Here is a 26,664-nt window from a genome sequence, read left to right as displayed (position 1 = left end):
TCACGTGGTACTCGCTTACGTTTTTGAAGAATCACTCCTTAAATTACTTACGGTACCTTGTTTTTAAACTAAAAACAACACACCAAGAATGAATTAAAGTAACTACACTCCAAAATACCTTTTACAGGTTAACTACGTGGAAGAGTTGATGATTTTTACTTAAGTCTTAATACAATTTCTTTAACATTGATCGACACGAAGATATTCACATTCCGTTCAGTGAAGAAGTTATTGCATTTTTTGAAGCTGAATAATGCTGAATGTTAATAACATGGCAGGGTCACTAACTGAGACTCCATAAATTTGGCATGTGGTATTTTGTTTATTTTACAGGCTTTGGATATTTCCCAGATTGGGAAATCCCTCAGTCTAAAGAACATCCAAAAGCTACAAAACCAAACCGCACAATAAAAGCCCAGATTTGGTGTTTAATTAAGCAGCCCCAAATTCAAAACAATAAAACAAAAGAGTAGAGTAACTCGTAACTAAGTGCATGGAAAACGCTCCTTACAAGGAGTTGTTTTATCGCCTGGCATTTTCTCCCAGAGGAAGTGATGAAAGCGTCGCTGCTTTTGAGTCATTTAAAAGCAGAATGGACAAAGCGCTCTGGCACAGACGTTATCAGGCAGTGGTGGTGGTGATGGTGCTTTAGAGGAGCTGACCAGGTGATCCTTCTCCATCCAGAAACTGCATGTAGCTTTAAACATACAGCAGGCTCAGCTTCTGGTTACTTACGTACCACCGATCTTTATATTAATGTGCTTCTCCTTTATTCAGGAAGTGTCTAATGGCGTTTGGGGGAGGGGAAGCTCATTAGCTTCCTTCCTGAGTAATATAATTTTTATTTCCTGTTGTAACAGCGGCCTCAGCCAAAAGCAACAGCCCAAAAACGAGCTGGGGGAGGGTTGCCTGGGCAAAACGTTTTCATCTCTGAAGTGAAATGTTGGTTGCAAGACGATTTTGAGACAAACAAGCAGTTTTGCACAGATATTTTGATCTTTCTGTCCTTCATGTCAGATTTTTTTCTTTAATGCTGAGGACAGAGGCATTAAATGGACCATTAGCCTTTACCTTCCCCACCATCAGTCCTAGGCTGCTTTGCCATCTTCCACTCTCCTCCTTTGACCTCCGAAGGCCACCTGAAATAAACCTCCTCCCGGCTCCCGGTGCGGTTCCTGCATCGCTGTCGGCTCCTCTGAGCAGCATCCTTTGCAGCCGGGGGGAGCTGGGCAGATACCGGCCATGAGCACCCCGAATTTGGGGGTTTTGGGTACACTCCGAGTCTTCCTGCAGGCTCACGTCTTCCTGTTTGTGTGCCAACTATGGCATAACTTAAATTTGAAAAGGTGGAGCAGCCTACCCTTGCCTCTTGTAATTTTGTCTTGGCGTGATATCGTGGCAAAAATGCTGTGTGGTGTGTTTTTGTTTTGTTTTGTTGTGTTGGTTTTGGTTTTGGTTTTTGTTTGTTTGTTTAAAACCTTTCTTTTCCCCAAAATAGCCCACACACTCAGAACTAGAGTGCTTGACAAATGTCACAGGAATAGGCACTGGCAGAGTTGAGGGTTGTTGAGGATGAGAAGGATTTATCAATGGTTACACCAAGTCAAGTAATAAAACGCGAGCTGTTTTTTTACAGGGCCTTATCAAGTGAGCACATATCATTGTCATGCTAAAACTGCACACTTTTCTGTGCATAAGGAAGGATTTAAAAACAAAAAAAATTGGTAGGCTATATAAGTTCATTGCTGTGGCTGATGAAAATTGTGATGTTACCTCAGCCTGAGAGGTTAAACATCTTGTCCAAGATTTTTATTGTATATATCTAAGCCCAAATTTTTGTCACCTTTTCACAATTACTACTGTGTTTTGGACTGCTTTTCACTCTGGGAATTACAAGTTGTTTCACTCAGTCTAGCTATAACTAGATATTCACTGACCTGAAATAGTTGCACTAATGTGAATGTTGCTGTGTACACACTAGTATACAATGTGTCACGTACACAAGTCTATGGAGGAATAAGACTAAGCTGAGGCCACTGAGAGAAAAAAAAAACCCTTCTGATTATCCTGCTGCTGTACAAACTCTGCACCTTTCTTTTGGATTTCAAGGCTGAAATAGTAACATTTTCATTAGACAGCACATGAAATATACCTGAGTAGGAATTACATATTCCTGGCACTTGAAACTTGATTATCTAGTATCTCTTGAAATTGCTTCTTACCAAGTTATTAAAAAATCACATATTGTTTTCTTTGTCTAACTGATCTGTTCTGACAGCATTTGGTGACCACAAATATTTGTGGTGTTTTCCTTATTCACACCTCAGTGCAGATACGAGCGGGCTAATAGGACAACGTGAGTGGGAAAAAAACTTAGAACAGTATTTGTTACTTACAAACTATGTGAACCATTTTCTGTACAATATGGGCAGTTTTGAGAAGGTCTTGTTATACATTTCAAAGAGGTCGCAAACTGACTGCTTAGGAAGTAAGCAGAACAGCCTCTACTGTACATGACTTTAATTAGTAAAATATTGATTGGAAGGCACAGTGGTGCACTGCATCATTGGGCAGTGGTATGAGGAAAATTAAACGTAGCTGTTCATTTCACATGAACGTGGGGGCATTAAGGACATCAGGCGTGCAGGTTAGCAGGTTTAAGCTTTGCTGAAGTAATTTGCAAAAGAACTAAAATAACCATCCCAGAAATCTGCATGCTTTTTGTCAGCTCTTGCTACGTTGAGGCCACCAGGGTAGATTAAGCAGTTAAATGAAGTACTCCTTAATTATCCACCTGTTACCTGACACTACCTTGGTTTTGTCAGCTTTTGTACTAGACATGGGTATCCCTCCCGTGGGACCCTCAGCCTGCAGAAACCTGGTTGTTTTTGCGAGATGGGCTGAAGTCCCCAGAGAGCGAAAAGCCTGGAGTTGTTTCTAGAGGTTCGAAGACTTAGATGTGGAAGCAAAGAAGAAATGGTGTGGTAGATGAGCTTTAAAGTTCTGTGCCTTGGCTGTTGCTCAGAGGAAACCCGAATAAATGCAGCATTTACCTCGTTCTGTTAACAAAACACCACACAGATGTGAACCCCGGATCTGACAGCTCAGCCGCTGCCTTTTACAAGTGGGTCTTATTTTGTCAAAACTTCTCCTGTTTAAGATTGAGGGAAAAAGAATGTCAGCTCCCCAGCACTTACTGATGTAAATCTCATCAGCAGATAGCAAGAGCTGTATAATTTCCCATCAAAAGTCTGTGTCGCCACTGCCAGCTTCCCCAACATAATGCAGGCTGTTTACCTGATAGCAGGGGGCACCGCTAGAGTGCTGGTTTTTTTCAGCAATTTGTAGCTTATGTTATCTCCCGGTAGCACAGCACTTGGGACCAGCCAGCTCTCTGTAATTAACCAATGCGGCTGAGACATTTTTGGGTTTTCTCTGTCAGAGAGGGGAAGAAGTGTCATAGATGGATGCACTGGAGTCAGGGTGGAGAGGGAAAATGCCTCTGACTGTTGTACCTCAGGTAGTTTAGGATGGGGAGAAGGCTTCAGGGTTTTTTTTTTGCTTGTGGTTTTGTTTCTTCATTAGGTTTTGGTGTATTGTTTGTGTGGTTTTTTGTTTTTGTTTTTCTGTTAGTTTAAGGTGGGGAGTAGGCTTAAATATTTTTTTTAAGTTATTTTCTCTTGTTACCAACCTGTACATCACATGGTTCTTAGGCTGCTGTGGTTTAACCTGAACTTAAATTAACTTCTTAACAGCATTATGGACTGGGAGGTGTTAAGGTGGCGCATGGGTGTCTAGCTGCCCTACTCCACTTTAGATAATTCTCTTCAATGAACAGAGCTAAACCCAGTCTATCTGTACTTTTTTTCCTGCAAGCCTCTCTGTGTTAGCTGGATGGAAAAAGCCAGTTTTTCTATGTATAATGAAATATGCATTATTGCAACTGGTAAATTCTAACATTTATCTCCAGTCTTTCAGGTCAGCTTGGTCACTGTGCTCAAGCAAAGGTGACCGTGACAGTTAGGTTTGCACTTGCACACTTTGTTAGGGAGCTTATACCTGCTTTACTTTATAAAGGTTCCTTCCCTGTAGTATGTACATCTTAGTGAAGATATGTATACCCATAATTCACATTTAAAGCCAATCTGTATCTATGTGCAATCTATGCAAGGGCAAGGTTGGAGAGTACCTTTTTTTATTACAGGTACCTGACTGTTTCCAGCTGCTTATAATTCTGCTAGTTTGCGAAGGGAATTTTTCATACCATATTCCTGGTTTTAGCTGAAATTTTTTTTCACAGGGCACAATGAAGAATTACATGGTGAAGCAGAATTTTTGTCAAACAGTCTTAAACCAGCTGGATTTTGTCAATCAGATGGATTTTGTCTCTTGTTCCCTTTATGACATATGTATTTAAAAATACACCATCAATATTTGCTTGTTCCATGTGCGTGGTGGACCAGCAGTCTGCAGAAGTTTGGAACGAGCCTGGTGGGATAGCTGGTTGCTGTTGGTGAACCAGCATCTCTGCAGCCGTGGACGTGCCTTGACTCCGCTCCCCACATCCAGGGCCATGCTGGTGTCTGTGTGAGCACTACTTAAAAAGCATTAATAATAATAATAAAATAAGTAAAAGATTAAGATTCTGGAAGTGTGTTTAAGAGCTGTAGGAGCTGGTTAACACGGAAAGACTCAGGTTCTCTTTGCACCGCTATGGATTTTCACACCACGGGGTGTAAAATAATTGGTTCGCTGAGGAGAAGCAAGGTGAGCCAACCACTGGGGCTTCACCTGCTCTGCAGTGTGACACGGAGTCCCAGCAGGTTCAGTCCTGGCTGAAGCCAGGGCTGTTCCCAGCTCAGGTCCTCAGCAAGCCATGGGGTGCATGCTGAGCACGTAGAGATTTCATTTTCTTGCCTGAAGTAGTGTGTGTAATTCCCAAAGAAAGGGTGGGGATTACTCTTTTTTCTCTTCAGTAACCCTCTTCTGTTTAACTTCAGGCCCACTGCCATTCTGCCTGGCTTCTTTGGCGGGGTGGCAGAAGAACTACTGGGGTCCAAATGCTACTTATTAGGGTTTTTGTTTGTTTATTTTTCCCATATCCTATATTTTTAAAAAGTCTCAGACACGCATCAGGCCACCATTCCAGATAGAAAGTGTTTGAGATACAAGCAGAGTATTTGAGATACTGAAGCGTTTAGAAGAATATCTAAATGGCCTTACTCAGGCAGGTCCTTGGAAGACTGGAGGGAGGTGACTGTCCCGCTCTGATGCCGCCTCACCTGGAGCACTGTGTGCAGGTTTGGGTGCCATGGGATAAAAAGATAGAAAGCTACTGGAGAGTGTCCAGAGGAGGCCACGAGATTGGTGAAGGGTTTGGAGAGGAAGCCGTATGAGGAGCAGCTAAAGTCACTTGGTTTGTTCAGCCTGGGGAAGAGGAGACTGAGGGGGGACCTCATGGTGGCTACAGCTTCCTCACAAGGGGATGGGGGGGAGCAGGTGCCAAACTCTTCTCTTTAGCGACCAATGGCAGAACCCGAGGGAACGGCAGGGAGATGTGCCAGGGGAGGTTCAGGTTGGACATCAGGAAAAGGTTCTTCACCCAGAGGGTGTTGGAGCACTGGAACAGGCTCCCCAGGGAGGTGTCACGGTCCCAAACCTGACAGTGTTCAAGAAGAGACTGGACAACGTCCTCAGATACATGGTGTGAACTGAGGGGTTGTCATGTGCAGGGACAGGAGTTGAACTCGATGATGCTTGCGGGTCCCTTCCAACTCAGGACATTCAGTGATTCGATGACTGAGCCCTCTGTCTCTGCTGTCCCTTTGGCATGAATAGTTGCCTCTTTCTTGAATTCTGGTGCCCCATGGTGGGAGCATGTCAAGCTGCTGTTACTGGTGGGCTACCCAAGATAACTGATTTATAGCAAATAGTCACCAGCATGAAAATGTTTGGTCTTCGTAAAGTACAGTGCCTAATTCTGTTTTAGCACTTAGAGGTGTTAACTCTGTGTTCAACAAGTTACATGTATCCAAAGATAGATATTCAGACAACGTGAGAAAATTAGACACTTTACAGGCTAGCTTTCCCTGAGCTTTAATTTTATCATATATTTCTTCAAATTGGCAGTGCTTTTCTCAGACTTGGGTGTTACAAATCAGATATTCTAATTGCTCTTTAAAACCCAAGTTACAGACATGTCTCAAGAGTCTTATTTAGTGGACCGCATTTTGTCATGGATGCTGTGGCACCATACATAGCATGCAACCACTCAGTTAATCTAAGAATGCTTGAATTCGTAGAGGGTTTTCACAAAGGTGAACATTGATCTTGGTAAGGCTGGTCTCCCTGCACATCCCTCATAGATGGTGAAGAAGATGCACCCCTCCAGAGAGGTTCTCAGAGGAATTTTCTTTCTGGTGGCTGTAGAGGGAGCCTGAGGAGATGAACCTCACTGGGCTAATTGGTCTTGCATGGTAGGGAAGTATTCATAAAGGTTTTATTTGGTGATGTGTGGAAATAGTAATATTCCAGTATATATATTTGATTTTCAGATCCTTCTTGTTTTCCTGAAAATGTTGGCTTTGTGCTGACGTTTCTGCTTATGGAATTAACTTTAGGATGCTTAGGGAACAGCTTCATTCTTAAGAAAAACAGAGAAATCTCTGAAAGAATAATAATATTGTGTGTGAGTTTTTTAATTGCTACCTACAAGTCTCTTCAAATGACCACGTACTTTTTAGGGAATTAAGCATTTATTTTTCACCACCCATAATACCATTGATGTTGAAGTAATGAAGGTCAGGCTAGAGGCTCTAAGGAAAGGTATGTATTGTGTTACATACCACTAACTTGATAAACAATGGTGCTAATGTTAAGAAAATCCAAATGGCTGCTTCATTATGTTTTGTTTATGGAAATGGGCTGTCAATTTGGCAACAGTGCGAAGTGACATATTTTCATGTTTTAGGACAGAGTAATAACATTTACAGCACAGCCTTGAAAAAGACAGAGACTTATCTGTAGTTAATATTTTAGTAATGGTTATTGAAGAGGAATTTTATGATGTGAAGGTCCAGACAAGAAAACGCAAATATACTATTTTTTGAGCAGAGGAGCAATTTCATCATGTAGTTGAGCTCCTTCTGAAATAGCATTTAGTTCTCCATGTGTATGCTTTCTTTTCCAGCCAGCTACATATGGAGGCAAAACTCCATTTTGGATAATGATGGAATTTTACTGAGTTTTCTTTTTTTCTGAAGATGTGCATATATTGCCAAGATTGCTGAGTCACTCCCAGGTGACCCAAGGATAACCCCAAACTGGTCTACCTTGCATTTCGTAATCAAAGTGCAGCCTTTCAGCTTACAGCATATTTATTCATTTGTGTTTCGTAACTTGGAGAAGACAGAGATACAGAGAAAATTTAATCTTACCTTTATTAACCACTTTATTCTTAAAATGGGGGAGCACTTGACTGTTGCACAGAGTGCAGTGCCATGAGAACTAGCATATAAAATGATAGCAATCTTAAAATCTTTGGAAAAAAATGGCTTTGGTTTAACAATTACATCATTAAATGATTAAAAGACACTGTGCCAACCAGCTAAATTACTAGAGAAAGTTAGTATATAAGGTAGTGTTTTCATACAAACCTAATTAGTACAATTGTACCAACTGTGAATTTTCTGTAGAGCATCAACAGAACAAGACTGAGTGTGTTTGGAGCAGGAAGACCAGCAGTGATCAGACCACTTTGTGCAGTATCAGTGATCATTGGTGTATTACTCAAACCATAGGTAGATTGAGCACTGTATTTCTAAAAATTACCTTTGGGTATCCATCATTGACCTGATTGGAGAGGATGCCATATCATCAGTCACCATTTAAAATTACTTGGAATAAGTATTTCAGGAACTAGCCATATTTGACCGTGTATATGAAAAATATCAGCAGTATTTGTCTCTCTTTTTTTTTTTCCTAGTCCTATTACCGTGGCCTGAACAGCTGTTGAAAAAATACTGAGTAAAGGCAATGTTATATTTTTGTGTAGTATTTTGTATTTTAGCTGTAAAAGCAATGCTTTAATATTATAAGACATATTAAAAAAAATTCAATGGGATACGTGTAACTTGTCACAATCATGTGATTAAATATTAAATAATTTCCTCTGGTCTAACTCCTTTTTAAGAGAAGTATCTTCACACGTCTTCATTCCGATTTCTTGTGGTGAGGAAGGCAGTGGGTTAAACCTGTGGTCTGCAGTGTCAGTTATTCAACAAAGATGTGATCTGAAGGTGCAGCTTGGAAGAAAACAGCGCATTGAGTATTTTGCGGTCGTTAAGCTAGCAGACCGAAGCAGTCTCAGTCTCCAGGGAATCTGGAGGAGGGGTGTAAGTGTCACTTCTGGAAAGAAGTAATTTCATTGAAATACCACTGCAACTCGGCTCCAAGCTGCAAGAACGGTGTTTTGTGTCCTCAAGTGCCTTTAACTTGTCAGCAGCATGGTTATTACCAATGAATCTGATAATACTGTTGCGTTTTATCAAAAGGGTAGCATAGCTCAGCTGGCCAGCCTTTGGTGTTTTGATTTTGTACATAGGTATACATTACTAAGTAAGAGAGGTCTTGGAATTAAGCTGAAATGAATGCCCTTACTTTCCTAGAAAATTGTCGGAAAACATTATTTGAAACACTGGTTTTTTGCATCTTCATAAAGAAGTAGGAAAAGCCAAGTATTCAGCTTTTAAGTATAGCTCTGTTCAATTTTGAAAGAGAATGGACAGAAATTTGATACTTTATTCCCATGTTAAAAACACCAATTTGTTTTGCACCTTTTTTTTAAGTTAACATTCTGTTGCTACCTATGTGTAATAGCGATTTTAGTAACTTCCAGTGAATAATAAGGTTCATTTTAAAATAACTTTATAACCATACTTTAGAGAAATCCTTGTCTAGGAATTGCATTCTAATTCCTACAAGCAGAAGAAGAGACATGACTGAAAAGTTGTCTTTGGGTAAGAGTTTGAAGTCCTTTTATTCACTGACACCAAAGCTTTCCTTGAAAGTAATTTGTGTTACCCTTAACAGTATACTTCCGACCTAATACCTGCTTTTCAGTTCTGTAATAGAATTTCACTATCTCAGCTAAGTAGAATGAAACCCCAAGATGGAGCACCGGGATACAGTAAAACAAACTGTAATCCTGCTCCAGATACAGGGGAGCTTTGCTTGCAGTGAGGTTGTTTCGGGGGAGGGATTATGTCATGGGGAGAGAAGAATGGATGCAGTCCCAGAGCAAACCATCCTCATCAACCGGTCCACCCTTCATGGAGTGAGGACGTCTGCTGATCTAAACTCAGCAAAAGAATTAAAAAGTTATTTTCTTTATCACTCATGATACTGTATGAGATGCAGTGAACAGAAATACAATCCCAGCATCCAAATCAAACTGTAAGGAGCTGCGATTTGAGGAAAACTGAGAAGCTAAGAGGAATAGCATTGTGACCTTTTACAATTACACTTGTCAACTAGTACTGCGCCATGAATGCCTTCCTATTGCAGAACAGAAATTAAACATTTCGGACAAATATATCTCAATGGAACTACACCAAGAATTAATTAGGTCTTATGATCTAGATCTTTCAAATGGCTTGCTTCTACCAACGTCCTGAATCAACCTTTTTGGGCAAGATCTTCAGTTCATTTTAAGTAAACCACGGCTGCTCAGTCTAGGGGTTATGGTTACTACTGGAGCGTTCAAAGGCTCTGTGAAAGGAATAACAACTTTTTTAAATTTAGTTAGTTAGTTAGTTATTTGTTTGTTCAGAGTGACTAATAGTTTTGTGTTCTATCTGGGAGAAAATGAGAAGGTTTCTAGTGGCTACTCAATGGAGTTCCTCTTAATATTTTACTTGTGGTAGCTAAAAAATAACAAAGCACTATTACAGTAACTAGCTAATGGCTTTGAAATACTTGATAAGTTATGAGTTGAAGGGAAATTTGCTGATCTTGTTAGAACATTGACTACAGTGTCTGCCACTTTGAAGCTATCAACGACCAGAAACTAAGCACATGGTAAATGTGATTGGAAATAGTAATTATACATAGTTTTTCTTTCCAGAAACAAAACAAAACAACAAACAAACAAACAAAAGCTAATTTAAATTCCCTAATTCCCTAAATTCATGCACTTGAAAAAGTGGTACTAAATATTTACCCTTTGTCGTCAGGCGAAAAAGAGGAAGAGCAGTTTTTTAAGTGTTCTCTTAAAGAAGACAACATAGTCGTATAAAAAATACTTAGTAAAATGTGATATAATACACACTTTTGCGCATCTGTGTCTGTTCAGTTAGTTTCTTGTTTGTTTGCATAAAGCTGGAGAAGGCATGAAATACTGTGAATTACAAGGTATTCTTTAAGATAATAACTAGTAAGTAGTGATAAGTAGTTAGCTTTTTGGCTCATTATACATATCCGTGCCTTTATGGGAAAGCAACCAGAATGCTGTGCTTAACTTAAGAAAAATTGTGGGAAAAAGGAAGGTATGAGAAAGTGACTAAAGTAAATAGCTGGCATTTGGATTATTTTTCTCTTAGTATTGTGCTTTTGGTGCATCAGGGACCAGTCATAGCTAAACACGATGGCCTCAGTGTCATCTGTTCCTGTGTTTATTTGCAGTTCTCTTAACTGGCATCACTGGATGTGATTAATTAAGCAACACTGATTTGGAAAAATGTTTGACATTTGTATGAACTTGTACATTCAGACGTATCAACTGGCTAGCAGAGTCTTACTTATGCTTAGCATCAGTGTGAGTTTTCATCATGGGTTTCAAGGAGACATCTACCAAAAATTAAACATTTTCTGCTTTTCCTGCCAACAGTATGCTGCTGTCATCAGTGTTTCAAACATGGTACCAGTGGCAGTTGTAGTTTGTCTGTGTTGTAGTTTGTCTGTGTTGTCCTTTGTGTCCATCCTTACACATTCTCTGTTTAGTTTTTGTAAAGTACCTGTGCATTAATGTCATATGAACATACACAAAGTTAACCTGAGATGTTCAGCACATCTGCTCTTGTTTTGATTCAACTGATTCTATTAATATTCTCCATGACAGAATATTTTTTGTCTGGTTACTGTGTATTTTGGTTGCGTATATGAATATATGAAAACATTATTATTGAGGCGATGGCAAAGTGTTCTCAGGCACACCTCACTCAAGAGTGCTGCGTGACTAAAGTATTGTGGAGGGTGGGAGAGCATCTACTGTGCAAATAGTGAGAGGAGATGTCTTTAAAAGGGAAAATTGACTTTTAAACTGTTTCAGACTCTCCCTATTGATGTAATTCATTTTTCTTAAGCTAGCACTGGCAGCACTGGCAAGCCTCTGTGCCTCACTAGATCCAGCTCCACACCTTCTTCCAAACCAGAGTAACTGATGGAGCTGCTTATTCCTCCTGGCACTATTGCTGTGCTCTCAACAAACTGTTGCTCCCTCTTCCTCTTTGATGCCAGTTTTGGCATCATTAAATCCTAAGATAGGGGTTTAAACTTGCCTGCATCATGGACATGGGTTGCCAGTAGCTTCAGTGTCATCTAGAGGCACTACTTGGTCTCTGCCTAGAGTCCAGAAGGGACTTTTACTTGGTGTGGTCTTCACAGCACAACACACCAGGAACGTGCTCATGGTTTGCCACAGAAGACAGAATACAAGGACACAGCCTCTGAATAAACCACTAGCAGGAACGACTGGCTTGATACTTGATGCAGCTGAAGTGGGTACCTGCCACCTCTAGTAACTCAGCAGGAACGAGGACTATCCAGCTAACTCTGCAGATTTAGGGCTGATATAGAGGAGGCTTATGGAGAAGACTTTAATGATGAAGGAATTGAGTCGCCAAGGGTGGCCATAGATCTGTCTTATGTGTGAGGTCCAACTTCTCTCATCCATTGTCAAGTAGATTTCATCATTCATCATCAAGTAGACTTCTGAAATTTGGAAATCTCCTTCTTGTGGAAAAATTCAGTCATGTGATAAGCTTCTTACTTTGGATAAAAATAAGGACGTGTTACTCTAAGCAAAATACTTGAAACTAAATTTCCAGATTAGTGAATAAACCAGATGAGGATTTCTCATAGATAAAGTCAAGTCCTTTCTTTGCAAAATTCTTTGATTAAAAATGGAATTCTTCTGTGAGCTTCTCTCACAAACCGCTTCTTGTGATGGCCTCAGAAAATGACCTATGTGTTGCAGCTACTCTCTGGATTTATATATTTCAGATACTGTATTAATGGAATAACTAACCTATTTGTATTTTTATTTTTTATTTACTTTGTGATTTACTGGTAAAAACCAACCTAAAGCGTGACTAGTTTTATTTTTTTTAATGTAATAATTATTTTTACATTGTCAGGGCAAGGTCGAGTAGAGCAATGAACGGCCACAATAAGTTTCATTCAAGTACCCCTTTTTAATTAATAATTGTAAAGAGATGATACCATATATTTAGTATTTTAGCTACAAAAGCAAATACAATTTTCCATTTTTAAGTAGGTGAGATAATATATAAAAAGATTAGACCATTCACATTTTCCTATTTCATCTTTTTGTGAAAAGCAAGGAAAACAAATTGCAAATATTTAAAATGTCAAACTAATGGAACTATAGATGATGAACAACTTGTAATTCATGCAAAAAGAAGACATGGTTTGCTGTGGGACTGTGAAAAAAACTGAATAATTCATCAGGATAGAATAAATAAGTAGATTTCAGTGCAGCTGTTGCAGGTTTGTCTATTGGTCTACCTGGTATAAGTTCTTAAAATGTTCATTCGATAGTGCAAGCTAGAAAATGTAATATACCTAAAACACTGAAAATGCTTTATTTTTGGTTTTAGGACTTCATTGCCCATTGGGGAAGAAAATGGGGGGGGCGGGCAGGGGAGGGACAAGCAAAGAAAAAAACATGAAAAACTAACAAACATGAAAACAGAAAAAAATGACAGCACATTACATAATGAAATATAGAAATTGAAGTTTGTGTTACACCTAAGACTGGACTATTGCAAATGTCTGTGACTACAGTATTTGTATAATTATTAAGCGGTACTTAAAGTGCCAGTAAAACTGACCTACTATTATAGCCACTTAAACTTCGAATTGTTCTGTCATTCTTCCCACTCAGAAATACAGAGGAGGGACAGTTTTGCACAAGTGTCTGTAAACTGCACAGTGTAATCTAGTCGCAAATAATTAGGCCAGTCAAAATCAACATGTTGAATACCTCCCTGAAACATCATGCTTCACAATCAAAAAATGGCCAACAATAGTAAATGAATTTGATTTTGAGTAACTGGCCTGGCATAAAGAGCTGGTTTGCTTCTAACTGACCTTTCTCTCCAGACCTTTCTCTCCAGAAACCATGAGACACAAGATGGAGTAAATCAGTCTGGATCTCTTGTATAATCTCCTCCACAAGACCTTGATTTTGTTCCCCCTTCATCATCACAAATGATTCCTCTGTTTTATCACTGCCATGGTTTAACCCCAGCTGGCAACCAGGACCATGGCAACTACTCGCTCCCTCCCCTGCACCCCCACCTCCCCAAGTGGGTAAGAGAGAGAATTGAAAAGAAGGGAGAAACTCGTGGATTGGGATAAGAACAGTTTAGTAAGACAAGGAAAAAAAAAAAGATAATAATAATAATGATAGCACAATCATGCTGAACAGCACATCCTGGAAAAGAGAGTTCCCTGGTCCTGAACAGCTGATGCCAAAAAGAGAGCAAAAAGGCAAAAGGCCAAATACCAAACTGAAAAACTTGCTGGCCAGAAAAGCTGGCTCCAGCTATAGATGAAGCATGACACTAATGGCAGGGAATATCTCATTGGCCAGCCTTGATGTCAATCTAGCTGCTGTCCTGTTTTGGTCCCTCCCAGCTTCTATGTGCACCTGGAAGGTTGAAAAAGTCCTTGGTCTCCTTGGCAACAGCCAAAACAGCAGTGAGTCATCACATTTTGTTCATACCAACTCCAAAACACAGCCTGACTACTGGAAATTAAAAATTAACTGTGTCCCAGGGAAGCTCAGTGTGTTACCACATTATTCTCATACTAAATCCAAAACAAAAGACCCTGCTAGCTACTAAAATTAAAAGACTCTAACTACTGTGAAGAAAATTCACTGGTTCCTGGCAGAAGTAGGAGAATCACCATCTGATAGTACTGCTCAGATCTTTTTGACCACCCTCAGGGCAGCTGTCCAGAAGGGGACTTCTGGAGAAGTCCTCAAGCAGAAGGCTTTCTGAGGAGGCTGTAGAAGCTCTCCAGTCTCAAGTGATGAATCCGTCACACTCCTTTCTACATGTCTTCCTCATCAACAAAGTTATTCAAAACCCACTCCTCCTAAAAAGTTGTTAGTTTGAAGCCATATCCCTTTCACAGGAATTGGCATCATGTCTAAAAGTAATATGTTTCGTTACATCTGTATATGTGTGAGGTAGGTGGTCACTTGTTGCTGTGGGTGTAGCTCAGCAGACAGAGAATTGCTCTGTGACCATTTTACCAAGCCCAGAGAGGTTCGTGCAGGTCCCTCAGGTTCACCAAGGAACAAAGGAGAGTTTCTCTGGTATCAGTGCAAAGTCAGATTCAAAAATAGGAAAAAACAAAACAAACCACAACCAACCAAACAAATGACAAACACCAACAAACAATCACCAAGAAACACACACACACAAACCACTATTGGGACAATTATGAAAGTACTATCTATAGGTATGTTTCTTATAAAACCTAGTTAAGTGGTTTAATGGCTAACTTAAGTCTTACTAGATAGAATTGTAATCCTTTTCTCCCTCTGTTCTGGAATAATCATTATGTCCTTCTCTCACTTTGTTTAAGCTGTTAAGTATACTTTACCATTTTTCTTTTTTAAAGAGATTTTCTAAGTGTGGGAAACTGCATGAACTCAGCAGGGTCAGATCTCCATGTCCCTGTAGGAGCAGGGCATCCTGAGAAGTCATTCCCTCCTCCTACAAGCATCCTTTCGTAACCCAGGGGCTCTGGCAGAGGCTGGAGTTGAGGTGGGCCTCTAAGACCCATTGAGAGCATTAACACACTCTGACATGCGATAATGCCTGGTATAGTTTTGTTTAAATAACATGAGAAAGAGTGAGAAGACCTGGGGTGGGAGGCTTCTGAAAACTGTCCATGTTTTGAAGGACGTGCTGCTTAGCTCTTTTTCTGAGATCTTGCAACTTAATAGGATTTTTGCATATCTGAATTCGTACTTTTTAGATGAGCTTGCCCAGTGCTTTATTATAGCCTATTCAAATTCTTTATTCTGTAGCATCGGCTCCATTGGTCGTATTACAGTGCATATTACCTAGCTGGTAAAGGTGGACACAGCTAAGGTATTAGTTATTAATTAAGGTATTAATCGCATAGGGGTAATCAGGAATTAGTATGCAAGGAGGGATTATATTGTAATAAGGTTCATCATTGCTAGTGCCCCTTTATTGGGCACTTTCTTGGTCAGAGACTGCAGTGCAGTCAGTTTTGGACATTTTAAGATGCTCAGGCTTTTAACATCATCGATTTTCTCCATCAGAGATGCTACTGTTGTCATTCTTCATATAGAAAACCTGTACATAGGGAATTAAGTTCCAACATACTTCACTCAGACTGTGTTTGCACCTTTTCATGATTTACTTGACGTCATTGCCTGATGATCAGTATAAACAAGTCATTATTTTGCTTAAAAAAAAGCTGAAAGCTTTGTCTTTCATTTTCCTTTGGAAATGTAGATAATCTGAAAGTTATTAGTGGACATTTACAGAAGCCATGGGGAAAAAAAAAGAGTAACAAAATTATTTTGTTCTTCAGGAATTATTTGCCATCTGTTCACACCACATGCTTATTTCCTCCTCTATCTGGGTGCCCGAGGGACTGTGACAGACCTGAGAGAAGGACTGGAGACCTTCCAGGGAGCTGCATGGTTTTGCATGCATGAACTTCAGGCAGCGCCCAGAGAATGGCAGTGGCTAGCAGAAAAATGCTTTTATTTGCTACAGCTTTGGAGGCTGGTTCGGTTGGTTTCTGATAGCGTCTCATGAGAGGGTATTGTGATTCAAAAGAGTTTGCTACCTCCAACTCACCTGACTGGCTTTTTCTACCAGTTGCAATTATATAGTATTTTAACACTGATCCTGCAGAACAGATCTTTGCCTAAATGAGACCCTTTATTACAAGGTTTTCTAGTGAATCAAAGTTTTGCACTGACTTCTGAAGCCAGCACTTTCTGCAGTCCTTGTATTTTAATGACATGTTCTAGACTTTTGTTTGGAAAGATCATACAGCTTAGATGTTAAATATGCTACTGCTAGTTGTTCAGAAATTTGATTCTAAAGCACAGCTTAAGCCATTGAAAATTCTGTGGTAATTAACTGAATATTTCCTTTCTGTTTGGTTTAAAAAGGTCAGCCCTTCTTTGTGCCAGTTTTCAAATCTTTCCAGCATTATTCTTTAGTTTCCTAGATAGTGTGCCAAACACCTGGAAATACAATTTCCAGATCTTCATCTTTTGGATGTCGAGTGTGAGTGGACAATAGGGTGATAAGTTAATAAACAGAAGCCTTTCATATTCTGTAGGGCAGGTATTGGGAGGTCATTAGGAGGTTGTAAGTGGCTCTCAGTGCATTGTGTGTGCACCAGAATTTCCACCAGGATTGTAAGCATTCTAAGGTGATTCAGCCTTATGCCCTGCAGAAACATATTACAGGAAGGAAGACTGCTAGAAATTAAAAGTAATTGAGGTTCCAACACACGACAACAATAACAGTTTGGCTTCCCTTTCTGTGACGATCTCCTGCTTGTAAATTACCAGAAGCAATATTCTTTACTTGCTTATTCCAACTGAAGGATTTGCAAAGGTAACTAATTTCATCCTCTGATTCACTTCTTCAGAATCCCTTTTTTCTTTTCCCTTCCAAACACCTAACCTGAATTCTTCTGATTTGTCATGGTGGTTATTTTTGAGGTTGGTAAAATCATAAACATTAGCAGCAGAATTGTGAGCATTCCTTCTTGCACTGTTCGTAACAGAATCGTCTTTTGAAGCTTGATGTAGTTCCGAAAGAATAATACAGTCTGCTGAAATTATCTTTAAAGTGCTTGGAAATTGCTGATAAAATGCATAAATTACTATCTTTATGCTGTGTATATCCCTGTGCATGTGTGAGGATGTTTGTACACATAATACAAGAAAAAGTGTGCAAGTTACATGCATATTTGTATACATATAGACACACTCAGATGCGATATTTTTGAAAATCTAATCAAGATACATCTAATTTATGTGTATTTGTATATCCATGCACTCCCTAGCATGCTTCCTCTCAACAGACGTTATTTTAAGAAATCACCATACTTGTATAAACAAAGACTAAATATACAGTATTAACTTACCTTCAGTTGAAACAATAACATTATGGCATATGCAGATAATGACTTTCTGCATTTTTGGTCAGGCTTTGGGGTTTTTTTTGGTTTATTTGTTTTGATTTATTTGGGTTTTGTTTTGTTTTGTTTTTTTCTGGGGGGGAGTTTAATGCCTACTATGCAATGACAAAGGTTTATTCTCCCTTTGTTCTTTTCAGAGTGCTGCAGCAGCTCCCAGTCCAGTGCTAGGAAACATTCCCCCAGGAGATGGCATGCCAGTAGGTCCTGTACCACCGGGTTTTTTTCAGGTATTCAGAAAAATTATGATTACAGGAATTTTAGGATAGAAAATCCTCTAATACTGTGTACAAGTCTGTAGAAAAGGTCCTATTCTAAACTATGTTTCACTATATGGTGCAATACTTCAGGGTTTATTTCTTAAGAACAGTGAATAGGTGGAAAGGAAGGGATCTCTCTGTCTGACAAGTATTTCATTCATGGAATAGTACAGCACAACTCATTTCACAGTGTTTATGAGTGGAGACTGAAAATGTTTGAATATAATTTTGAAATAATTTATTATAATATACATATATTGCGTTGAAACTTTAAAGTTGTTGGTTGTGTTTAACCCTGCGATAAAGCCACAGGCGAGATTTTTAAGATGTCCATGTTTCAGTTGGAATTAGACCTAGACAATTAAGAATATCCCACTGAGAATCTCCTTGCACATTGAAGATCTCAACCCTAATGCCTAAAAATACAAGCCAAATATTTAGACCGTGTGTTGCTTCTATTAAGTTTTGTCATAAATGGAACTAAATACCCAGTTAGCACTTTGGACATAAACACTGCAGAACACTGTGATGGAAAATACGGCAGCTTTTGGTGCAGGGCCAACCTAACAGTTGTAGTCTGAGGCTGGACTGCTCCTATTAGCAAGTTGGATCTCCTTTTCACCAAAATGTGATTGTTTTTCCTTCTTTCCTGAGATACATAGACAAAAGAAGCATATTTCATCTGGAGGAGGGAGGGGAGAAAGAGGAAGAATTGTTTAATTAATTTTTTAATCCAAATGGTGATTGTACAAAAATGGCAGGATATCAACAGTCTTTATTTGCACTGTATGTGACAAAGTTATTTGTATGGTCTTCCGTTTTCGCACAGTCACGGGGGGAAAAGCTGCTCTCTGCAGTACTGATATCTACATAAAGAAGCCCTGAACCTGCCTTGAGCATGTTGTTTCCTTGATCAACTCAAAAACTGAGGCATGGCTTTTAATACATGAATGAAAATATATTTGCAAGTGAAATTGAAAATACCATACTGTTGCCAGTCACAAAATCCTCAGGAGTTGGCAGAACTGATTAATTATTTTATTTATTCTTTTACTGTTTGGAACAGCTGGTTAGCTAGGGGTTTTTAAGCACAATTTTATCTCAATTTTTATATTGTATAAGTATTTCACTTTTTCTTATTTTAGCCACCCACTCCAGTTGTAATGTCAAAAGAATTAAAGTTTAAAGTTTTTTTCTTTCATTGTCTTTGAGGACAATTAAGAGGGGGAAGGGGCACAAATAGGACAAGTATGTGAAGTATAGAGGAGAGAATAACTATTTTGAAGGTTTTGCAGGTGGAGAGTGTGGGAGTTTCGTTTTTAGAAGTGTGAAAAGACTTCCAGCCACTCTAGATCTTTTAAGATGTAAGAAAGACAAGATGATGCAAAGTTAAGAACAGGTAAACTTTCCGTGTCTGTCAGTATCTGACTTCGGTCTTAACCTGGAGCTCCAGCAAAAGTCTGCCCTTTTTTGCAAGGCCTGGAATTGGAAAATAAACAGAGGAACAGTCATTTTCAGTGTAACACAGTTTGTGACGTTAATCAGAGGTGTTGTCAACTCAACAGCACGGGCAATGAGTCTTCCCCAAGGTGCATTCCAAGAGCTGGTCTGCACAGTCTGGTCTGGACTTCTCCAGACATCACCCTGAATTCACCTCTCCTTGAACTTGCTGTGTCTGAGCCATCATGCCTCTGACATGGACCACTCAAGATTAGTCCCCCACGGTTTTAGTTGGTGGAGACCTACTTTCCTCAGTTGAATGGCCTTGTCAACGGAACAAGCGTTTTTCAAGAGATTATTAGTTTTCAGTGTAGTTATCTGCTTAAGAATATAGGTAAAGAAGTAACATGTTGGTTAGCAAATCCAACTGCAAGTTCGATAGCGGATGCATTGGTATGGTTGGGAGCGATCCCAGCAAGGGGAGCTCAGCCAAAATCCAGTCACTTGCATAACAGTGTGCTAGAACTGTAAGGTCTGCATAAAGCAAATATGTACAGACAGTCAGTGACAACGTCTGGTGGTGTTGGAGTGAGAGTTGTCAAGAAGTAGTTAATATCTGGTTGTAATAATTTCAGACGGAGCCGAATCCTACAGAAGTCAATTTATTTGAGGACAAGAACATATACTGGCAGACATAGCTGTGTATGTAAATCTTGAAAATTGAGGAGCATCATCTGCTGCTGTAAAAAGCAGGTGAAAAGACGAGCAAGAAAGAGAAAGTCATGGTCAAAACTTCCGACTACCTTCATAGGTGCTTTCTTTCTAGTGCACCATTATCTACACAGTCAGTTCTGTATGCTTTTCTGCAGTTCCTCTGATCCTGGCTGATCACAAGCATAAACCAAAACAACCACAGAAGACATCTGTTTTAGTCCGAATACTGTCAAACTGTGGACTGTCGGTCTTCTTTCATGGAGAGAATGGAATTTAGACCCACAACTCACTCATAGATTATGAAAATGGACAGTTTTGGGTTTTGACAGTCGGAAGATTATACAAATTGTGGGAGAATGGTGCTTATATCTATGTTTAGTTCACTAAGACTTTGCACTACAAAAACATTGTAACATTTAACCTTTTTACAACCTAAAATTTATCTAGAAGGTCATCCTGGAATGACAAAGCTGCCTTTTATTGCTTCATGAAATGTTTGGGTTGGCCTAAGCTAAAGCTTTTGACGGCCACTACCTCCCAGCTCTGCTTGGCTAACTCAGAATTGCTAGACAATTCAAACTCATTTTGTTTCTCATCAGTACTGGCTCTTGGTTTTGCACTGCAACTCTTATTTTGCCATTCAGCAGTAACCACTAACTGCAACGTAGCAAAATGGATGCTCTTGCTGCCACAATTGCTTCTTGTTAGAAGCCCATGGAAACAGATAAATATGGGAGAAGTATTGTTTCTCAGACAGTACCTGGTAAAACTCTGCTTTTTGTAAAATTAGATTTTCACGCATATGGAGGCCCCTAGCACTGATGTTAGTTAGCAGTTTCTGGTGGTTATGCGTGGTCCAAAGAGGTGGAGTTCTAAAGCCAGCAGTTGAGTTTGTCTCGTGTCTCTGCACTTGTGTTTTTATACTTCAGGTGATGGATGATGAGCTCTACAATGCTGATCGTCCAAACTGCAATAACTTCAATGAAAGGAAGGTGGTAGGGTTGTGTATGACTATTATCATAAACTGAATGACTCTTTTAAAAAAAGAAGACTGTTTGCAGTGTCAAAAATGAAATTTGAGAAGAAAACAGGTTTACGTGGAGTTAGAATGTGTCTCAATTTCATCTACTGGTGTGTATGTATTTTAAAATAACTTTAAATAGCTACATGGTTTTTGTCCTCACTTTTCAGTACATAGAATAGGTGATGTTCTGGAAATAAACGGGGGTTATACAGGAATTGAGTCTGCTCTTGGTTCATTAGCAGCAAAACAATGTGTGGGACTACAGGAGGAGTGAAGACAACAGTTTTGTTATACAAGACTCTTAAACTCAAAATAGGAGAAGCCAGTCAGGTGTTAGACTTGACTTTGTCTTAGGCTGAAATAATGGGTCAAGTGCAGTTCAGTGAGAGTGTTGTCTGGTGGGTCAGCGCTGCTGGTGAAGTTGCTTTCTTAAATATGGAGCCTCAGAGAAGGACAGTAGTTGGTCGGGGTACAAAAATTCCTAAGTTTCCCACGTTTTTCTTGGGTAACCCAAAATAGTTCAATCCTCTTTTTTTATGTTTCTCCACCTTTAAAATGGAATGTCATAAGGGTAGATCCTTTCAAAAGATTATTAATTGCTTGGGCAATAGACATCATAAAACAATCTCAGACTGCATAAGGGTAAGGTGGCTGTTTACATTTCTCAACTCCAATCTGAGTCTTGAAATTCATCCTCAGTTTGAAAGAATCAGAGAGTGGTTGGGGTCAGAAGGGACCTCTGGAGACCAATTTGCCAGTTTTTTTTTTTTTTGCCAGTCCAACCCAATTTGCCAGTTTTCCTCTCTAGACCACATCCTGTACATGAAGCTAAGGTATGAGGAAGGCACTTAGCTACTATGTTAATAAAGTAATTTAGGACATTTTCTTTGCTGTTTTTCAGCACCAGAGTTACTCAGTTGTTAGTTTCTTGGTATGGCCATCCATAGAGATGAATCTGACCTAGTCTTTGTTCCTCTTTTTGAAGTCCTATCTGACACTGAAATAGTAGGACAACTGGAGGACTGAATAAGATTGTGGCGGTTATTTACCTTCAGGTCTAGACATTAGAGGATGCGTATAATGTCAGTAGCCAAAGCTTTATGCAAGGCTCTAGTAAACTCATTTTGGTGAGACGAATTCATCCACTTGTGATCAAAGAGGATTAGGTCATGGAATTCAGAGACGCTCAGATTTTCACATCATCCAGTCTCACTTCACTTTCTGGCCTGAGGACACGCAGCATTTTTTCACCAGGGCTGGTTCTGCACAGTGCAGAAGCGTTCGTGCCTCACAGACAAAACAAGGTCTGCAGAGCCTTCAGTACTAGAGTCATAGAATCACAGAATAGTTCGGATTAGAAGGGACCTTCAAAGCTCATCCAGTCCAATCTCTGCCATGAGCAGGGACATCTTCACCCAGATCAGGTTGCTCAGAGCCTCACTCCGTTCTTGTTGAGAACAATAAGGTTGGAAAAAAAAAATCATATTTTATACTTGCACATCCTGGTACACTGTGCATTTAGAAAATAAGGACATGAATGTTTGGAAATATCGTAATGGAAATTTTGAAGCCTGGATGCACTTCAGTTCCACGGCACACACTGGTGTACCCATGTGAAGCACGAGGGCTATGTTCAGGTACAAACTGCTGCTTTTCGTGTAGTGAAGTACTGGACCATTTGCATCCATCTCTTCGCTGATCTTTAAATAGGCTAAAAAAATTCAAGATACATTAGATTTCTGTTTTCGCAGGTAATTTATTTGATCTCTGTGGACAATACTGGCTTTGGTAAGCAAATAAACAGAGGCTGGACAGAAGTTTCGGAGCTTGTGTTCACAGAAGTATTTTGAATTTTTAAGCAGAATGAAAAAGTATTGATTTCACTGGATTTTATATGTCTTTTACTTACTTTCCCAGTTTTAGCACACCTGAATACAGAGCTCTAGGTTCTAATCCAGTGGAATTCATCATATTTCTCCAAGTCAGTGACTACTAGCATTGCAGAGTATCTGACCCTGATCGCTTACTTTTGCAGTGCAATTATGAGAAACATTTAAACGCATATATTAAACCCCAGTTATCTTCATCTCTTTTATTACATGGTTGACGAAAAGTCTGGCATGTCTGCATCTGTATAAAGAACCTGTCTGTTGTTTTAAAGGCACTCAGGCAGGTAACAACATTGTGTTTGTATTTAACTCACCTGAGAGACACTGCTGAATAGTTAACTCATGGAGTGCCAGCTGAGATTTAGAGGAAGCAGGTTGTTTACTAATTGGCAGTTGACTTGTTTAATTTGATAGTTTAAAAAAATCTACCACTGACTATGCATTTTCACATGTAAGTGAAGCGCTCTTTCTTTCAAATCCTAACTTTTTTTTAAGCAAATTTGTTAAAATTTGTTCTTGTTGAGCTTACCACTGAACCTTGCTTTTGTAGTTCATGTATATTCTAAATGAATTGTCAAGCAGTTTGCTTCATTCAACAACTTGTAATCATGAGATATGGTCGGAATGGCATGGGAAAGATATGTCGACACCCTGTTTGAAATACAAATGTTACATATTCCTCTTATATAAAGGGGAAAAAAAATACCAACCCAAACCCAACCCACCAAAATAGTGTAAGGCTGTCGTGCCATCTAGTGGCAGGTATTCATTCTCATTTTAGCTCAACCCGTATTATTCTAAAGTATTATTTTTAGCCTTGTAGAGCTGACCTCATGCTTTACGAGAGCATCGTTTCAGTAAGACACATGAGCAGAAAGAACTTTTCTGTTTCTCTTCCTGCGTGGTATTACTATTTGCCATTAAAAAATCAGTTTAAATAGCATTTAAGTAGAGAAAATAACCAAAAGTTCGTGAATTAAAAATCAGTAACAACACATACCTCTCGGATTTTGAAACAGAAATAGTGACCTATTTATAAACAAAAAGAAAATCGATCTCTAGGCTTCTGTGTAGGGCTGTAAAACATCTTCTCGTTTTCAGAAGTCATTGACTGAAGTCTCCCAGACAAACACGGGTGGCACCTTTACCTCCGATTCCATGATGCCTGGGGTTAAACCAGCTCGTTTGGGGTTTCACCCCGTCCTCACACTAACTTTTTTCTAGCTGACGTGTGTGCGTGTCTCCTGGAAACAACAGTATTGACCGGGGATCTGCTGGGTACGTGATCATCTGCCTCAGCCCCCTCGCCCTGGCAGAACCTGCTCCCAGGTGGCTCATTCCAACAGCCATCCAGCAGTAAGGAAGACGAGGAGGGAGAAATCCTCCAGTGTCCCTTTAAAGCCGTTTTGGAGTGACTGTATTGCTTCTATGAATTGTCCACAGAGGGGTCGTTGTTTGCACAGGGAATGAGGATTCCTAATTCCAGCTGCTAAATTACGCGACTAAAGCTGGAAGATGCAGGCATCTCTCAGACTGGTCTTTGCAGGACCAAAATGTGTATCTATATCAATTTAAAAACATTTTGTTTCTTTTTAAGCCCTTTTGAACTCTTTCAATTATTGTCTTACCTTAATGCTTACGTAGTTTCCTAGTTTTCCAGGACATTTACCTTTTATTATCCCCCATTTGAATTTTCATTCAAGCAGCTACATTTTGTTATGGTAGCATCTTGCTTTGACACTTACCTTTCACTGCTGATACTCATATTCTCCCCACTTTTGCAGCATTACCTGTACCTTTTCTTTAAACTAGAACATACCAACCATTAAAAATTAAGCGGATCATGACTGCAAAGTTAGCTGGATTTGCTGCGTGCTCACGCCCATTCTAAATTCCAGTGGAGCAAATGAGATAATTGCAGATGAGAGAGTGAAAAGTTGAAGAATTGGGCCCTAAGCAGAGTACATACAGTGAAGTCCCAGAAGCTTGAAAAGTATGATGAATTGTTAAAACATTACTGCAAGTGAATGAAATGTCACCAAAGGTACAGCTTGTGAGTAAAGCTGGCAACTTTGATAGGCTGTCTGAAGCATTGAAAATAGGTTTTAAGGGAGATTTTTTTTTCCCCTGGGTTTATATAATTAATGTTAGTAAGAAGAATTTTCTTGTATTTTTAGCATCTCCATTGTTTGTAAATGCACACACCCCAGTATAGCAGACTGATACCCACTGGGAATGCGCAAGTGCATAAAATTATGCGTATGTCTAATTCTTTGCAGAATTGGGGTCTGTGCATTTTTGTCATTGCCAGTATCATGCTATAGTTTAAAATATTTTCATTTTTAAAAATATTTTGATTTTTAGACTATGTGAGAGGGGATTAGCGTCTAGAAAGATCTTTAAGTAGTTTGCGTTTGTTCGTCTCTTCTTTTTTTGTTCTCCCTAAATAGTAGGAATAAAGTCAGTTTCGAAAAGATAGAGGTGTCCAACATCTGCTGGCTTGGATAATTCTACCCTGCAGTTGTGGTAATGGTTTTACTGCTCGTAACTGTTAGAACAAATTAAAACTGCTCAGCTTGAGTAGCTAAATAAGCTCTGAGCCCACGCGTCCCCGCCTCCCCTTCCACATCCACATCTTGAGCAGCCACAGACCCGCTGCTGCTGGGCACAGATCGTCTACCTAGGAGGTCTGTTCCAAACTTTTGAATTTTTATCCTGAAAATTAAAGTTCTCTGTGAGATGAACCTCAGAAATTTAAGGTTACTGACCATACACCAAAATTGTCAGTACAGTTGCTGCTGATCTGTACTGAAGAGCAGGGGAGGGGGTGCCATTTGTATACGGTGCTTCTGTCTGCTGAGGTTAATTCAGTTCCTGTCGTAGTCTGACTCTTGCCTTTTACATGAGCTTGGATGCTTGGGTTTGAAGCCAAAATCCTTGGATGATAATAATGTGTGTAGCTTCAAAATATTATATTTATTAAATATAAAAGCAGGAATAACAAACTCTGCTTTGTCATTGTCCAAGTTGTTCCAAAAGATCAACTGTATATCATAATCAGGGGTGGCTACGAGGTTTAACAAATCTAAGGAAACGCTTTCTCAGGCATAGTGATCTGTGTTTGTGATGTCTGAATTCTAAAAGCCCAGATTGCTGATTTTTTAAAGAAGGTCATGCTTTTTGATGTTCGTGTTTTAGCTTCCCAGGATTGAAATACTTTGTTTTCTGTAGTATTTGCATGTATTAAAAATTAAAAGCTTTTAACCTGCTTTAAATGCATGTGAGTAATAAATAGCCCTTCTAAAATGGCACTTCTTTCAAAATTTCCATTAAATATCATACACAGAACTTCTTTCTTTCTCACTTGCTAAATCTTCTTGAGCATGAGATAATATTTCCCACGAAGTGAGACAGATGTAACAACAGTACAATTCCTAAAGATCATCTATCGTCAAAATGAGTGTTGTTTACCTTCTCAAATTTCTGGAAAAGTAACTAGGTGAGCAGGCAGATATCCTGCTTTTAGCATCACAGACAAATGTTTAACTTGGAGCAGAAGATTTGGGTTTGGGTTTTTGTTTGTTTGTTTGTTAAAGAGGTTTTGTTTCTTCATTTTTCTACGCAGAGTGTGCAGGGTATGTGTTACAATATTCTTTCCTATGGTGGAATGAGTCTTGTATTTCTTGACCAGGAATAAGGCATTAATTTTGTTTGAATTGCTAGTTTTCTTGTAACTTTTCAAATTTTAGATGTGAAAGACAGGGGTCAGAGGAAGGCTTTAAAAAAAAATTACTTTTATACTCTAAATTAAATCACACCTCAC

The 26,664-nt window shown here is 39.3% G+C and overlaps 1 protein-coding gene across 4 annotated transcripts in view; it reads left to right on the top strand.

Moving 5' to 3' along the window:
• Positions 1–26,664, top strand: part of SSBP2 (single stranded DNA binding protein 2) — a 193,800-nt gene that overhangs the window by 110,226 nt on the left and 56,910 nt on the right. For 3 of the 4 annotated variants that reach the window (XM_065657719.1, XM_065657716.1, XM_065657717.1), the window contains exon 5: positions 17,655–17,744. The exons of the other annotated variant lie outside the window; for it this stretch is intronic. In XM_065657719.1, coding sequence (XP_065513791.1) covers positions 17,655–17,744 — 90 coding nt within the window. The remainder of the gene's footprint in view (positions 1–17,654; positions 17,745–26,664) is intronic. 4 annotated transcript variants of the gene reach the window in all.

The sequence above is a fragment of the Caloenas nicobarica genome, chromosome Z, assembly GCF_036013445.1.
Source record: "Caloenas nicobarica isolate bCalNic1 chromosome Z, bCalNic1.hap1, whole genome shotgun sequence".
In the NCBI taxonomy this organism is placed as follows: domain Eukaryota; kingdom Metazoa; phylum Chordata; class Aves; order Columbiformes; family Columbidae; genus Caloenas; species Caloenas nicobarica.
The sequence above is the reverse complement of the archived record's forward strand: the minus strand, read 5'-3'. Positions and strand labels throughout refer to the sequence as shown.